Raw genomic sequence first — 14,690 nt, 5'->3', positions numbered from 1 at the left:
GCTGCGAAGTGTCTGTGGCCCTGCATTTTGTGGGGTCAGCCTATGAGGGGCGGTGCAGGGCCAAGAAGAGGTGAATACCCAGGGGGTTAATCTGTGACCTTTATTGCGCGATTCTGAGGCGGACTCTAACCCGCCTCAAGAGATTTACTGTGGGAACTTCTGGCTCAACCTTTTTCCTCCTCCGGGCGCTGCCGGCCTGAGGTGCTCCCACGTCAAGCCTCCTTCAGCCCTTGAAGGAGCCTCGAGGCCACACCGGTAGGTAGCTCCAGAGGGTCGGAGGGCTCCCTAGAGGCCAGGAGGCATCCGAAGGGATGTGACTGCCAGTCTAGGACCTGCGCGACCTACTGCGCTTCTTACTGCGGGCTTCGATTATCTTCTGGGAACGAAGCTTGAAGGCAGCGCGGGTCGGCACATCACGGTCGTCCTCCTCACTCTCCTCTTCGTCTGCAGGGAAGCGTGGTGGGTGGGAGGGGAAGAGGGCGTTTCTTTCCCCTTTCCCAGACTTCACCACACCATGCACCTCCTCTTTGGCCTTGACATAAGGCCACCTCGTGCCCCTCCCATCCATCTCCCTTTGGCGCACACTGACCAAAGAACTTGTCCTTGACACTGGCAACGGGCAGATGGATGCGGGTGTTGTAGAGGGGCAGTTTTCCTTCTAACGTGGCCAGGAACTGCAGGAGGCAGGAGAGAGGTGTGGGACTGAAGCGAAGCTGTTCCTCCTCCCACCATACTTCCAGATAGTGCCCGGATTCTAGGAGAGACCACTGTCCACTCTCCTGCATACTCTTCCCCAGCAGGCTGACAACTGTCATTCAGGCCTGGGCTCTGGACCCTGCCTGTAGACCTGTCTAGAGTCATCCCAGGTTCTCCAGTCCTGCCATCTGATCCAACCAGTCCTGGCTTCTCTTCTTTGGATAAGAAGCTCACACCTCACCCCATCTGCTGTTCCCATCTCAGCGTGCCCTCTGGTTCTCCAGCCCGCCCCCAGCCTTGACCCTGTTGCTGCACCTCTCGTTCTGTGATGTGTCGCAGCATCTCTGGTATGTCATGACTCTCTACTTGCCCCTGTAGTTTCAGCAACTTTTCCTCGACAACAACCAGCAGATTGGACACATAATCCTCTGTGCCCGGGTCTAACTTTCCTGCCAAAAGGCTATTATCCTGCAGGAGGGATAGGCTAAGTTAGCTGAGAGATGCGAGGTCCCTGCGAGGGGACAGGCTTCACCCATGAGTGGGGCTTTTCCCAGGGAGGGGAGAGCTTTGCAAAGAGTCCATCCACAGGCAGGTCCTAAAATTAAAGACTCGCCTTTGGACTTGATCTATACAAAGGATGGGAGGTCTCTTTGAGATTAATACATGAGCTAGGCCATTGTGAGGGCGGCTTTCTAAAGAACTAGCGTCTGCTTTAGCCTGAGCAAATGAAGACTTCCCCAGGAATGTGGAACCTGGACAGTGAGTGATGCATGGTGTGAAACTTTCTTCCTTAAACGAAGTCACGCTCTCTAGGCAGGAGACAGGGCTGGAATCCTGTGGCTTGTGTGGCACTTCAACTCATTCTGATGTTCTGGGAGGATGAGGGCAGGGCTTGCCAGGGATGGGGTGGAGCTTTCTGCAGTGGGGCCTCCCAGGGACAGTGTCCACTGGAGCGGATCTCCTTGGGTGGCCCCCCAAGGGGCGGAGCATCACTATGGGTAGATCTTTACCAGGGAGGGGGGGCCTACCACTATCACGTGGTTCAGTTTGCTGGCCAAGTGCTCCAGGCAGTCCTTGGCCAACTGGAGAGTTCGCAAGGTGCGATCCAGTTGATCCTTGATGACGTTGCGTCGCTGCTCCTCCTTCTTGAGTGTCTCCTGCATCCAGTCGCGGTGCCTCTGCTGACTGCCGGGAGCCAGGAGGTTCAGCAGCTAGCAGGCGGCTGACTCTAGCGTCCCCCAGGCCTCCCTCAGCCACTGAGGCCTCACCTCACCAGTATGGCATCCCCGGAGTACTTGAGGCTCTCCAGCTCTCTCTGGAGCCGCTGCTTCTCCTCCTTCAACCTCACCAACATCTGCTCGTTGTCCTTCTTGAGAGTCTCTAACTGCGTGAAGGTCTCGTCCTGGGCCAGGAACCTTCGCACCACCGCCTGAGGGCCACCCATCCCTGGTCAGAGCCTGGGTCAAGGGAGGCTCGAGGGCGCTCTGACTCTAACAGTGTCACACAGCCGTGTGTACGGAGGATTGTGTGGGTCTGCTGGTTCTTTCAAGGCTATACTTTCCCCCATGCCCTTTCCTGCCTATGTTTGAGTCAGCTAAAATCAGCATGTGGGAGGCAGCAGAGTGAACACCTTTCAAAAATCCCTGTGCCAGCAAGTTCTGGGTGGGTATCTCGCTCAACAGCACAAAGATGCTGTGTGTACCTCTAGGGTGTGATCAGGCCTCCCGACTGTGTGTGTGTGTGTGTGTGCCGCGGCACACGTGTGGATTTCAGAAAGCAACTTGGAGGAGTCTGCTCTTACTTCCCACCACACCGGGCCCAGGAACTCGAGTTGTCGGGCTCGAGAGCCATCTTCTTTACCCGCCAAGCCATCTCACCAGCTTGGGACCCCATTTCTGAAGGGGTTCTCGGACTGTTGAATGAGTTCACGGCTGATTGCCTGGGGATTAACCACTTTCCAGGGGTAGCTGGGTACAGAGAACCCAAACTGGAGAAACTGACTGGGTGTGTGGGGGTCAGTATTCTAAAGCAGGATCAGGCGGGAGGGAGACACAGAGCAGGGCTGGGATTCCGAGGTTAGGGGCAATACTGGGCAATCCACTGTATTCTAGATCATTCCACACAGTGATGATCTGAGAAACAGGACCTGAAAAATAAAGCTCCCAAAACTGACATACCAAACAAGTTAGCACAGTGGAAGAATGGAAGAAATTAAGGGCTGATGTGGACAGCTCCACCATCCTGGGAGCCCTTCCTGGCTCACACGCAGCCCGGGGCACTCACGTGCGATTCAGCCACTCCAGTGGCATCCTTAACCTTGCCGAACATCACTTCCATCTGGTACATGCCCCAGCGCTGCTTCAGCTCCTCCTCCTTGTGTCGCTGGTGGTCCTGGATGGTATCTTCTGACTGCAGCAGGACATGCTCTCGGTGCGTCTGCTTGAGGGTGGGGGACAGTCAAGGCTACCATCAAAATCAATTCCAAACAGGGCTTGGGACAGAGGTCAGGAGAGGATCCAGCTTAGATTGTGAGGAACAGTCTAGATATGGTTATCCCTGCAGGACTCAGAGAGGTGACCTCAGAACCAGAGTAAGGAAGCAGGGTCATAGAAGGAGTGGCCTCCGGAAAGGGGTGGGCGAGAGCCCCAGTCAGATTTGGAACAAAAGCGGCTAAATTAAATGGGGTAGGATGAGGAGAGGTTCAGACAGCCAAGGTGGTGGGGCAGGCCGCAGCGGAGGTTCAGACAGTCAGGGTAGGGCTGCAGGCCGCAGCGGAGGTTCAGACAGTCAGGGCAGGGCTGCAGGCCGCAGCGGAGGTTCAGACAGTCAGGGCAGGGCTGCAGGCTGCGGCCTCTCCCAGGAAAGAAGGATGAGGTGAGATTGTGGGGGGCGAGGTCAGGACAATGAGAGGAGTAGGGAGGGCTCGGTCAGAATGTGGGGGCAAGGCAAGGCTGAGGCTGTCTGGTCTGAGCTGGCCAAGTCCTGCACCCTTAGGAGTGCACACCTTGCGCTCCATGCGCTCTGTTAGAAGTTTCTTCTCTTCCGCCCGCTTCTTGCAGTCTGTTATGAAGTATTCGCGCTTCTTGCGGTCCCGGATGGCAGTCTCCTCCAGGTACTGCAGCTGGCTCTAGGGCAGGCAGGGGCACCTGGTATCTATCCAGAATAGACAGGGAGCATCCCCAGGCAATGCTGCAGCAGTACAACTGCTAGGAAAGACTTAAAGACAACTGAATTCTGACTAGAATTCCCTGAGCCTTTGGTGCTCCATTGCTATTTTCTCTGAATTGAACACTCCCTCTTAGAGGGAGAAGGCAGTTCAAGACTTAGGAAGTCGGTGAAACTTACAAGGCTCAAAAAACAAGATTCACTGGGGGCTGGAGAGATAGCTCAGTGGTTAAGAGCACTGACTGCTCTTCCAGAGGTCCTGAGTTCAATTCCCAGCAACCACATGGTGGGTCACAGCATCTATAATGAGATCTGGTGCCCTCTTCTGGCATGCAAGCATACATGGAAGGAATGTTGTATACATAATAAATAAATACTTTAAAAAAAAAAAGAAGCAAGATTCACAAGACCCCCTCCCCCAGGTTACAATGGATAGGTGAGGAGACTTAGGAACGGAACTCTAGAGATGTGACTTTCACGTCGAAACTCCTCAGCCATGCTCTGCAAGGAAGCCCAATAAACTCATTGATCCCCAGCACTTGGGAGGCAGAGGCAGGCGGATCTCTGTGAGTTCGAGACCAACCTGGTCTACAAGAGCTAGTTCCAGGACAGGCTCCAAAACCACAGAGAAACCCTGTCTCAAAAAACCAAAAATAAATAAATAAATAAATAAACTCATTGTTCTCCAAGTTAGACTTTGGTGGAGTGGTTGATAGTTTTTTATTTTTGTTGTTGTTGTTGTTTTTAACTTTGCAGCCCTGGCTGTCCTGGAACTCTATGTAGACCAGGCTGGCCTGGAACTCACAGAGATCCGCCTGCCTCTGCCTCTGTGCACGAGTATTAAAGGTGCGTGTCATCGCATCTGGATGTGGATACTGTGCTCTATACCGTCCTATAACGTTGGCAGCTGTGACAGAACCCCTCCCCACTCCACCCTGGGGCGGTAGATTAGTACCTTGGCGAGGTCCCGGGCATTTAGAGCCTCTTGATTCACCACTTTCAGCTCCACTACCTCATGCTTGGTCTTCACCACCTCAGCTTCCATGGAGTCCAGCCGGTTCTCCAGGTTGAGACTCTCTTCCTGGCACATGGAGAGCGGGGAAAGCTTGAGACTGCTGTCCCTGGCCAGGCCTGCCCTCCTCACCTATTGCTCTCTCCAGAGATCCCTACCTGGAGGTAAGACTTGAGCTGCAGGTATACATTGGTAATGTGCTCTGCTTCCTCTGCCTTCATCCGGGCCTTCTCCAGCCGGTTCTCCAGGTTGCGCATGGTCTAGAGGGACAGAAGGCTAGGCTGGGTCCCTTCCGTCACCACTCAAGCCTCCCCCAAAGCCCCTGTAGGCCTCGGCAAGCCCCACCTTGGCAGCCTCTGTGTTGTTGTCTTGCACCTCCGTCGTCTCCAGCTGGTGCAGGCTGTGTTGCATCCTCAGCTCCTCCAGACGCTTCTGTCGCAGCGTCACCTGGTGTCGCAAAGCATTCAGCTGGTTCGTCTTCTCCCTCAGCTGGTGCTCCAGGTACTCCAGGGCCTCCTGGGGAGGGCAGAGAGCAGAACCTCAGCTTGCCCTTCCCAAGGACTTGAGTCCTGGTTCTCCCAGAAGTCCTTGTCCCTCTGGTCTCCTAGTTGACTTCCAGACCTTTGGCATCCAGCACTTTTTTTCTGTGTGTGTGTGTGTGTGTGTGTGTGTGTGTGCAGGGGAATTCAAGCCTTGCACAGCTGGACAGCGGCTATATCTCTGACCTATAGTCTCGGCTCTCTTTTACATTTTTTTTTAAAGACGTGGTCTTATGTAGTCTAGGCTGGCTTCAAATTCTGTATCCAGCTGGAGATAAACTTGAACTTCTGACCTTTCTGCCTGCACCTCCTGAGTGTTGCGATCATATTGCTGTACCATTGTACTCCATCTAATGAGGCTCTGGAAATCAACTGGGGCTTGGACTTCATGTGTGCTAGGGAAGCATTCCACCTGTTGAGCTACACTTTCAGCTCCTTCGTGTATGTGTGTGTGTGTGTGAGAGAGAGAGAGAGAGAGAGCAAACACACCTATGTACACAGAGGTCAGAGGTCAATGTCTGGTATCTTTCTCTACTGTTTTCCAACTTTGATTTGAGACAAGGTCTCCCACTGAACCTGAAGCTGGCTGGGTCACTAGACTCGCTGTTGTTGAGAGCTCTGTGTAGCCTCCTCTTCATTTCCCTAGTGCTGGGATGACAGGTGCATGCAACCACACCTGGACCTCATGTGGAGGTCGGAGGACAACTTGTGGGAGGGAGTTGGTTCTTCCCTTCTACCATTTGGGCTCAGAGACAAACTCAGGTCCCCAGGCTTGGCAGTAAGCACTTTTCTCTGCTGGGCCATCTTTCCAGCCCACACTCAGATTTTCCATGGGCTCCGGAGATAGGAATTAGGCTTACACAGCAAGCTTATCGCTGACTGAGTCGTCTCCCCAGGTTCCTATTTTATCTCCCGTCACGGTTTTATGTTTTTATTTTCATTTCATTTCTAAGTGTAATAGTGTGTTGTCTGCATGTATATCTGTGCACCATTTGTGTCTGATGCCCCAGGAGGCCAGAAGGCAGCACTGGACCCCCTGGAACTGGAGTTACAGACAGTGTGAGCATGCAGACAGGTGGGAGTGGCACCCAGGTGCTCTGTGCTCTAAACCACTGAACCATTGCTTCAGCCTCCAGCCTAGATTTGTAAAGATTTAAGGGTTCTTTTCTCCCCACCCCCCAAACTCAAAGCTGAGCATGTGCAGCACAGCACTGGACTGGCGTGTAGTCAGCTGGGTGACCCCACAAAGCCTCACATGGGAAGAGGATGAGGAAGGTGATAGCTAAAGACAAGAGCCCTGTGGCCTCAGACAGGGGCAAAGCCCAAATGGCACAGGAGATCTACTCCATGAGAGGTGGGTTCCTGGCATCACCAATAATCAAGTTGCCAAACACCATTCCAATGCCAGGCTCTGCTCTGGCTACACCACTGTGGTGGCCTCGATATCAGCAAACTTAGCTGTTGTGCCCATGTCCAAGAAGATATCACTGGAAGTCCTGTCTGGCCTCCTGGAGAGGGAGCAGCTGCAGGAAGGCCATCCAGGTGAGGGGCTGGGAAGTCCTGTCTGCCACCTGGAGAGGGAGCAGCTGCAGGAAGGCCATCCAGGTGAGGGGCTGGGAAGTCCTGTCTGCCACCTGGAGAGGGAGCAGCTTCAGGAAGGCCATCCAGGTGAGGGACTGGGAAGTCCTGTCTGGCCTCCTGGAGAGGGCAGCAGCTGCAGGAAGGTCATCCAGGTGAGGGACTGGGAAGTCCTGTCTGCCACCTGGAGAGGGAGCAGCTGCAGGAAGGCCATCCAGGTGAGGGGCTGGGAAGTCCTGTCTGGCCACCTGGAGAGGGAGCAGCTGCAGAAAGGCCATCCAGGTGAGGGGCTGGGAAGTCCTGTCTGGCCACCTGGAGAGGGAGCAGCTGCAGGAAGGCCATCCAGGTGAGGGGCTGGGAAGTCCTGTCTGGCCACCTGGAGAGGGAACAGCTGCAGGAAGGCCATCCAGGTGAGGGGCTGGGAAGTCCTGTCTGGCCACCTGGAGAGGGAGCAGCTGCAGAAAGGCCATCCAGGTGAGGGGCTGGGAAGTCCTGTCTGCCACCTGGAGAGGGAGCAGCTGCAGGAAGGCCATCCAGGTGAGGGGCTGGGAAGTCCTGTCTGGCCACCTGGAGAGGGAGCAGCTGCAGGAAGGCCATCCAGGTGAGGGGCTGGGAAGTCCTGTCTGGCCACCTGGAGAGGGAACAGCTGCAGGAAGGCCATCCAGGTGAGGGGCTGGGAAGTCCTGTCTGCCACCTGGAGAGGGAGCAGCTGCAGAAAGGCCATCCAGGTGAAAGTCTGGGCTCCTCAGGAGGGAGGCAGACAGAGGCCCGATCAAACTCCTGATACAAGAGCTGGTCAGAACTGGAGAAACAAGCAGTGCCCTGGGAGTTTACCTCTTTTACAGCCTTTTCATTCTCCCAGTTTTAGCTCTTGGTCTCAGCGCTCAGCTTCTCTACCCTTCTCTTTCTTTCTTTCTTTCTTTCTTTCTTTCTTTCTTTCTTTCTTTCTTTCTTTCCAAGACAGGATTTCCCTGTGCAAAAGTCCTGGCTGTCCTGGAACTTGGCTTTGTAGACCAGGCTAGCCTTGAACTCACAAAAATCTGCCTGCTTCTGCCTCCCAAAAACTGGGATTAAAGGTATGTGCTACCATCGCCCCACTTCCTCTTTTTTTTTTAAAGATATATTTCATATTTAATTATGTGGATGAGTTTGGGTGTGTACAAATGTGTTGTGCAGTGCCCTAAGAGGCCAGAGACATTAGATTAGGTGCTAGAGTCACAGTCAGTTGTGAGCAGCCTCAAGTGAGTACTTGGAATCCAATCTGGGTCCTCGACAAGAATGATATGTTCTGTTAACTAAGGAGCCATCTCTCCAGATTGATACTGACTCCCACAACCCAAGGTTTCAGGTCTTACTATATAGCCCAGGCTAGCCTTCAACTCCTGTTTGAGCTTCCCTGTGCTCGAAATAGAGGCACCCCCTCACACACACTCAACACCTGTCAGTCTTCCACTAAGACATACCTTCTTGGAAGGGCTCACTTTGCTTAATCACAAAAATGCCACCCACAGTAACACTGGATCAAACACAAGGTCAGTATGTATAACGACAGACCAGCACGATGGCTCAGTGGGTGAAAGTGCTTGCTGCCATGCCTGATGGTCTGAGTTCCCTCTCCAAAACCCACATGGCAGGAGAGAACCAACATCCAAAAGTGGCTCTCTGGCCTCCATACCCATGCTGAGACCCGAGACTGCATACACAAAAATAGGACAAGAAGTTGGTGCGGAGAAAGTGAAGAGGTTTGGGGGAGGAGCTAACCTCACAAGTCCTGCTCTTCAGGTAAGGCTTCTCTGACTTCCATTCCTGAATGATTGCCTGGACCACTTTGGAATCTCCCTGCCAAGGAGAGGAGACCAGTCACTTCCACAGTTCACTTGTTAGCCCCCAAAACCCTCCACTCACCTGTGCACCCTCACCTGAAGCAGGTCTTTTAGCTGCATGCGGAGAGCCTTGGTCTCCTCTTGAAGCTGGCTGATAGTATCTTGGTTCTTCTTCATGTTCCATTGAGAGCTCTCATAAAAGGCCTTCCGGTCACCCTCTGGGGAAGACAGGGGTCACTGTCATTCCCAGAGAAAAGACCTATTTGGTGGTGGTGGGTTGTTTTGTTTTGTTTGTTTTGTTTTTGTTTTTAGATAGGGTTCCTTGTAGTCCAGGCTAGCCACAAACTCATCAGATAGCCAAGGCTGGCCTTGAGCTCTTACTCCTCTTCCATCCATCTCCCCGGGATGGCAGATGTGCAATCATGCCATGCTCAGTCTACACGGAACTGGTGTTAGAGCATGCCAGGCAAGTAGTCCACCACCTGAGCTGCAGCCCCAGAGCTCTCGCTTAAAAAGAACATGAGGAGGAGGAGGAGGAGGAGGAGGAAGTGCATGTGTTGTGCGAGTACACCCACACATGCATGTGGAGAGGCTCATGCGCCGGTGCCCTGAGCGGCCAGAAAGACATGGCTGTTCTCTGTATCACACTCGTCGCATTCTTTCTTATTGTAAAAGATTTGATTTTAGTGGCTTCATTACTCTTCTTGCAGAGAACCCAAGTTCATTCAGTTCTGACACCCACATGGTGGTTCAAAATCGCCTATACTCTAGATCCAGGGGGTCAGAATTCCTCTTCTGGCCTCCTTGGGGGCTCCCCCCCCAAGCACATAAACATCATTAAAAATAAAACCATGAACTATTTTAAGTGTGTGTGTTTGCATATGTGTGCATGTGTGCATTCCTGCCAAAGCCAGAAGCTGACTGGAGTCCTCTGGAGCTGATGAAGTTAGAGGCAGTAGGGAGCTGTGGGAACTGAACCTGGGTTCTGGAAGAACAGTGTGCAGACCTGACTGCTGAGACATCGCTCTAGTCCCCTACTCATTGCTTTTGGAGATAAAGTCTGTGAATGCTGAGGCTGGAGTCTCTCTCTGCTAGGCTGGCAGTGAGGCTCCATTCTACCCAACTAGGAGCTGCCATTGAGACATTTACAGAACACCCAGTTTATTACGTAGGTAATAATTGGAAACTCTGGTCTTCAAGATCTTGAAGCAAGCACTTTTAACTTCTCAGTCATCTGTCCACCATCACTACTTTGGTCTTGTTTTTTAAGAGAAAGTCTCTTATAGCCCGGCTGGTATGGAACTCACTATATAGTCAAAGGTGGTTTTGAACTCCTGATCTTCCGGTCTCCAGGCCCCAAGTGTTGAGATGATAGATGTGTTCCATCATTCCTGGCACTCAAAACCTTTTGCGAATTGTTTTTTGTTTGATCTCTTTACATAGGGTCTCAGTACGTATCTCAGGCTAGCCTGGATCCTCCTGCCTCAGTCTCTGGTATGCACCATTAAGCCCAGTTAGCAGTATTATGGTGCCCGATGGTAGAGAGGACATTTTGCTGGGTGCAGGGGATGAATTCTAATGCCCTAAGGCACAGTGGAATAAGTACATTATAAAACATCTCATGTGTTGCCAAATAGCTATACAAAGGATCATAGGCCCTTCACAATAACATCAGCAAACCTGATTATGTCAACTGCCACAATCTAGTTATGATACAATACCTAAAACACCACTTTGTATCCCATCAACATGTATGAGTATTCCATGTCAGTCAAAGCCATCTGAGCTAAACAGGTGTGGTGATGTACTCATGAGGCAGAGGCAGGCAGATCTCAGTGAGTTCAAGGCCAGCCTGGTCTACAAATTGAGTTCCAGGACAGCCAGAGCTGTTACACAGAGAAACCCTGTCTCAAAAAAAAAAAAAAAACTCAACCAAACAAAAAGCAAAAATCAGAGCCTGGAGAGATGACTCAGTGGTTCAGAGGACTGCTCTGCCAGAGGTCTGATCCCCAGCATCTACAAGGCGGCTTACAACAGTCTGTAACTTCAGTTCTGGGGGTCTCCAAAGGCACCAGGCACACACATGGTACACAGACAAACATTTAGGTAAAATGCTCATATGCATAAAAAATTTTAAATTAATTTTTTAAAAAAGCAAAACCCATATGGCTATGGCTGTAGCGCATGCCTAGCCTTCATGGGGCCCTGGGTCTGATCTCAAGATCTCAACAAGCAAAAAAATGAATAAAGAAACGGGTATGGGGCTGAAGAGATGGCTCAGAGGTTAAGAGCATTGCCTGCTCTTCCAAAGGTCCTGAGTTCAATTCCCAGCAACCACATGGTGGCTCACAACCATCTGTAATGAGATCTGGTGCCCTCTCCTGGCCTGCAGGCATACACACAGACAGAACATTGTATATATAATAAATAAATAAATATATATATTTTTTAAAAAGAAACGGGTATGGTATTCTGCTTTAATCTCAACACTCAAAAGTCTTTGGCAGACAGATTTCTGAATTCAAGGCCAGCCAAGTCTATAAAAAAAAAAAACTAACCAAACCAACCAACCAAACAAACCAAAAAAAAAACCATTTTTTTCTCTCCTGCCCATAATTTTTTAAAAATATTTATTTATTATGTATACAATATTCTGTCTGTGTGTATGCCTGCAGGACAGAAGAGGGCACTAGACCCCATTACAGATGGTTGTGAGCCACCATGTGGTTGCTGGGAATTGAACTCAGGACCTTTGGAAGAGCAGACAATGCTCTTAACCTCTGAGCCATCTCTCCAGCCCCCCTGCCCATAAATTTCTAGTGTGCTGGTGCATTCTTTTACTCTCTTAGAATGGAAAGTAGAGGAGAAGGATCAGAAAGTCAAAGTCCCAGGGAACTAACTCAGGCCATCAGACTTTGCAGCAAGCATCCTTATCTGCTGGACATCTTGCTGACCTACATTCCTTGGTCTTTCTTCTCTCTCTTCCTTTCTCTCCCTCTCTCTCCTCCCTCCTCTCCTTTTCCTCTCCCTCTCTCTCCCCCTCCTCTCCTCTCTCTCCCTCCCTCTTGCTCTTCCTCCCTCCCTCTCTCTCTCCCCCTCTCCCACCCTCTTTCTCCCCCTCCTCTCCTCTCTCTCTCCCTCCTCCTCTCCTCTCTCCCTTCCTCTCCTCTTCTCTCCCTCCCTCTCTTTCCCTCCTCTCCTCTCTCTCCCCTTCTCTCCCCCTCCTCTCCTCTCTCTCTCTCCCTCTTCCTAATCTCTTCTCTCCCTCCCTCCCCCCACCCTCCTCCCTTCTTTCCTGTGTCTGTCTCTCTCCTCCCTCCTCTCCCCTCCTCCAGGATCTTACCCTGTGGCCCAAGTTGGCTTTTACCTCAATAGATAGACTATACTATACTATCCTCAAACTCATGGCAATCGTCTAGCCTCAGCCTCTCAAGTACTGCAATTACAGGCGTGTCCAACCATGCCTGGTGTACTGGTGTACTTTACAATTACAGGCGTGTACAACCGCGCCTGGTGTACTTTACTTTTTTTTTTTTTAACTAAAAGAATATTAAGTTCAGTGAGGCTCAGGTAAATGCTCCAGTGCTTGCCCAGCACAAGCAGGGCTAGGTTAGAGCCCAGCCCAGGCTAGCTTTGGATTTGCTGCATGCATACCCATGGATGATCTTGCACTCCTAATCCTCCTACTTCTCAACACACACACACACACACACACACACACACACACCACGTTCGCCTGGAGCTAAATTCAGCGATCTGCCTGACTCTGTTTTGGGATTAAAGTCGTGAGCCACCACACCCAGCCTGCAAGATTACCTCTTATTTTGGTGGTGGTGGGGGTGGTGAGTTCAAGACAAGTTTCTCTGTTGTAGCTCTTGCCGGCTGTCCTAGATCTCACTTTGTAGACCACGCTGGCCTTGAATTCACAGAGATCTGTTTGCCTTAAAAGTGTGTAACACCACAGCTTGGTTTAAGATTACACTTTAATAATAAGAGTAACGGCATACAAGGGTTTTCCGAATGCTGGCATAATCAATATCTGGTCTTGATAGTTCTTTGCTGTGGGGCTGTAATTAGGCCTTATAACTTGTAAGACCCTCCTCCTGGCCTCTGCTTAATAAACCCAAGTAGTAGCCTCCCCCACTCAGCAATTCAACAGTCCAAAGTCTGCAGACTTTGCTCAGTGGTCAGGAAGAGCAGCACTATCTCCCTCCACGGAAGCCACTAGTTTTCACTTATTAACCATAGCAATGCGCACTATTTTGAGCATTTTATGAATTTTGAGCACTATACTGTAGGGTTATGCCCATTTTATAGATGGAAAAACTGAAATATGATTATATTATTCCTAGTTCCCCAAGAGCTAACGACTACTATGCAGAGCTAGGGTTCAAACTCAAGAGAAACAAACTCTCCTGGGGCTGGAGATGTAACTCAGTAAAGTGCTTGAGTAGCATGCATGAAGCCCTGGGTCCCAGCCTCGGTCCCTCATAATCCAGGCATCGTGGCACACGCCTGTAACCAAAGAGGTGAAGTTAGGTCTCCTTAGAGTTCAAGCCAGCCTGAGCCACATGAGACCAAGTCTCAAAAATAGTAATTTAATAGGGGCTGGAGAGATGGCTCAGTGGTTAAGAGCACTGCCTGCTCTTCCAGAGGTCCTGAGTTCAATTCCCAGCAACCACATGGTGGCTCACAACCATCTGTAATGGGGTCTGCTGCCCTCTTCTGGCCTGCAGACAGAATACCAAGAATACTGTATATGTATACATAATAAATAAATAAATCTTTAAAAAAATAGTAATTTAATAAATAAATACAAATTGGGCTGGAGAAGCTGGGCATAGTGGCACACATCTTTAATTCTAACAGTTGAAAGGCAGAGGTAGGCAGATCTCTGAGTTCGAGGCTAGCCTGCTCTACAGAGCAAGTCCCTGGACAGTCAAGGCTACATAGAGAAACCCTGTTTTAAAAAAACCAAAAACCAATAAATAAATAAATAATCTAATAAAATTGGGCAGGAGAAATGGCTCAGTGGTTAAGAGCCTTGCTGCTCCTGCAGAGGGCTTGAAGGTCAGTCTTTACACCCACAGTAATCAGTCTGTAACACCTGTACCTACAGCTCCGAGGGATCCACTGCCGGATCCTGGTTTTTGAGAGTATTTCACTCGGTCCACAGACACTCAAACAACATAATAAATAAATCAAGAAAAACAAACTCCAGAATCTGTGCCCCCCCCCCCCCCATAAACACTTTAGAAGAGGTAAGATTACAGTGAAACGTGAAGGAAAGGCAACGAGAAGTACGGGCAATGTGAATGTTTGCATCTCCACGTTAGTCACGTAGATTCCCACTGGTGAAGCCTGGCACAGGGTGCCTACTCAGAAGACTGGGTGAGCACTGTTGATTCCTGATCCTTCTGGGTCCTCTGCAGCCATCTTACCTAACAGCTGGATTTTCCTTTGTAACTCAAGCATCTGTGCTTGCATGGAAGACTTCATCAACTGGTGGGAAGTTCCCGACTTGAGACGCTGTGCAGGCCCGGCCTGTGCCCGGCCCAAAGCCTTGCCTCGGTGGCCCTGAACCTTACTGCCCTTGACTTTGGAAGACGGAGCTGGAACTTGCTCCTGAGTAGTCACAGTATTGGTCCCGGCTGCCCAGCACAGAGGAGATGTCATGGTGATTGGCTTGAGGTTGGCTTGAGGTCAGGAAGCCTCTAAAGAGTAGGAGAGTAACTAACTACAAGTTGGTGTCTTCAGTCCAGGTTCCCTGAGCTCTGGGAATGAACTTTTGCTGCTTGGCTGGGGGCCTCTAAGCATCTCCGGGTTGCTAAGTAACTTCCTCCCCCCGCCCGCGTTCCCAAGGAAACCACCCGCGTT

The 14,690-nt window shown here is 50.9% G+C and overlaps 1 protein-coding gene across 2 annotated transcripts; it reads right to left on the bottom strand.

Moving 5' to 3' along the window:
* Positions 1–77: 77 nt before the first annotated feature.
* Odad3 (outer dynein arm docking complex subunit 3) lies at positions 78–14,600 on the bottom strand. 2 transcript variants are annotated; one of them, XM_075966544.1, is made up of 13 exons: positions 14,255–14,600; positions 8,910–9,031; positions 8,752–8,829; positions 5,219–5,389; positions 5,032–5,133; positions 4,817–4,942; positions 3,701–3,823; positions 2,980–3,135; positions 1,965–2,125; positions 1,725–1,881; positions 1,012–1,164; positions 590–674; positions 78–444 (listed from the first exon to the last, which is right to left on the bottom strand). In XM_075966544.1, the coding sequence occupies exons 1-13, from the start codon at positions 14,487–14,489 to the stop codon at positions 326–328; spliced, it is 1,788 nt and encodes a 595-aa protein (XP_075822659.1). In that variant the 5' UTR covers positions 14,490–14,600; the 3' UTR covers positions 78–325. The 2 variants fall into 2 exon arrangements, with proteins under 2 accessions (XP_075822659.1, XP_075822660.1); XM_075966545.1 differs by having other exon boundaries at positions 2,980–3,132.
* Positions 14,601–14,690: the final 90 nt, after the last annotated feature.

This window comes from Microtus pennsylvanicus, chromosome 3 (genome assembly GCF_037038515.1).
Source record: "Microtus pennsylvanicus isolate mMicPen1 chromosome 3, mMicPen1.hap1, whole genome shotgun sequence".
Classification (NCBI taxonomy): domain Eukaryota; kingdom Metazoa; phylum Chordata; class Mammalia; order Rodentia; family Cricetidae; genus Microtus; species Microtus pennsylvanicus.
Note: the sequence above shows the minus strand (reverse complement) of the source record. Positions and strands in the feature narration are given on the sequence as shown.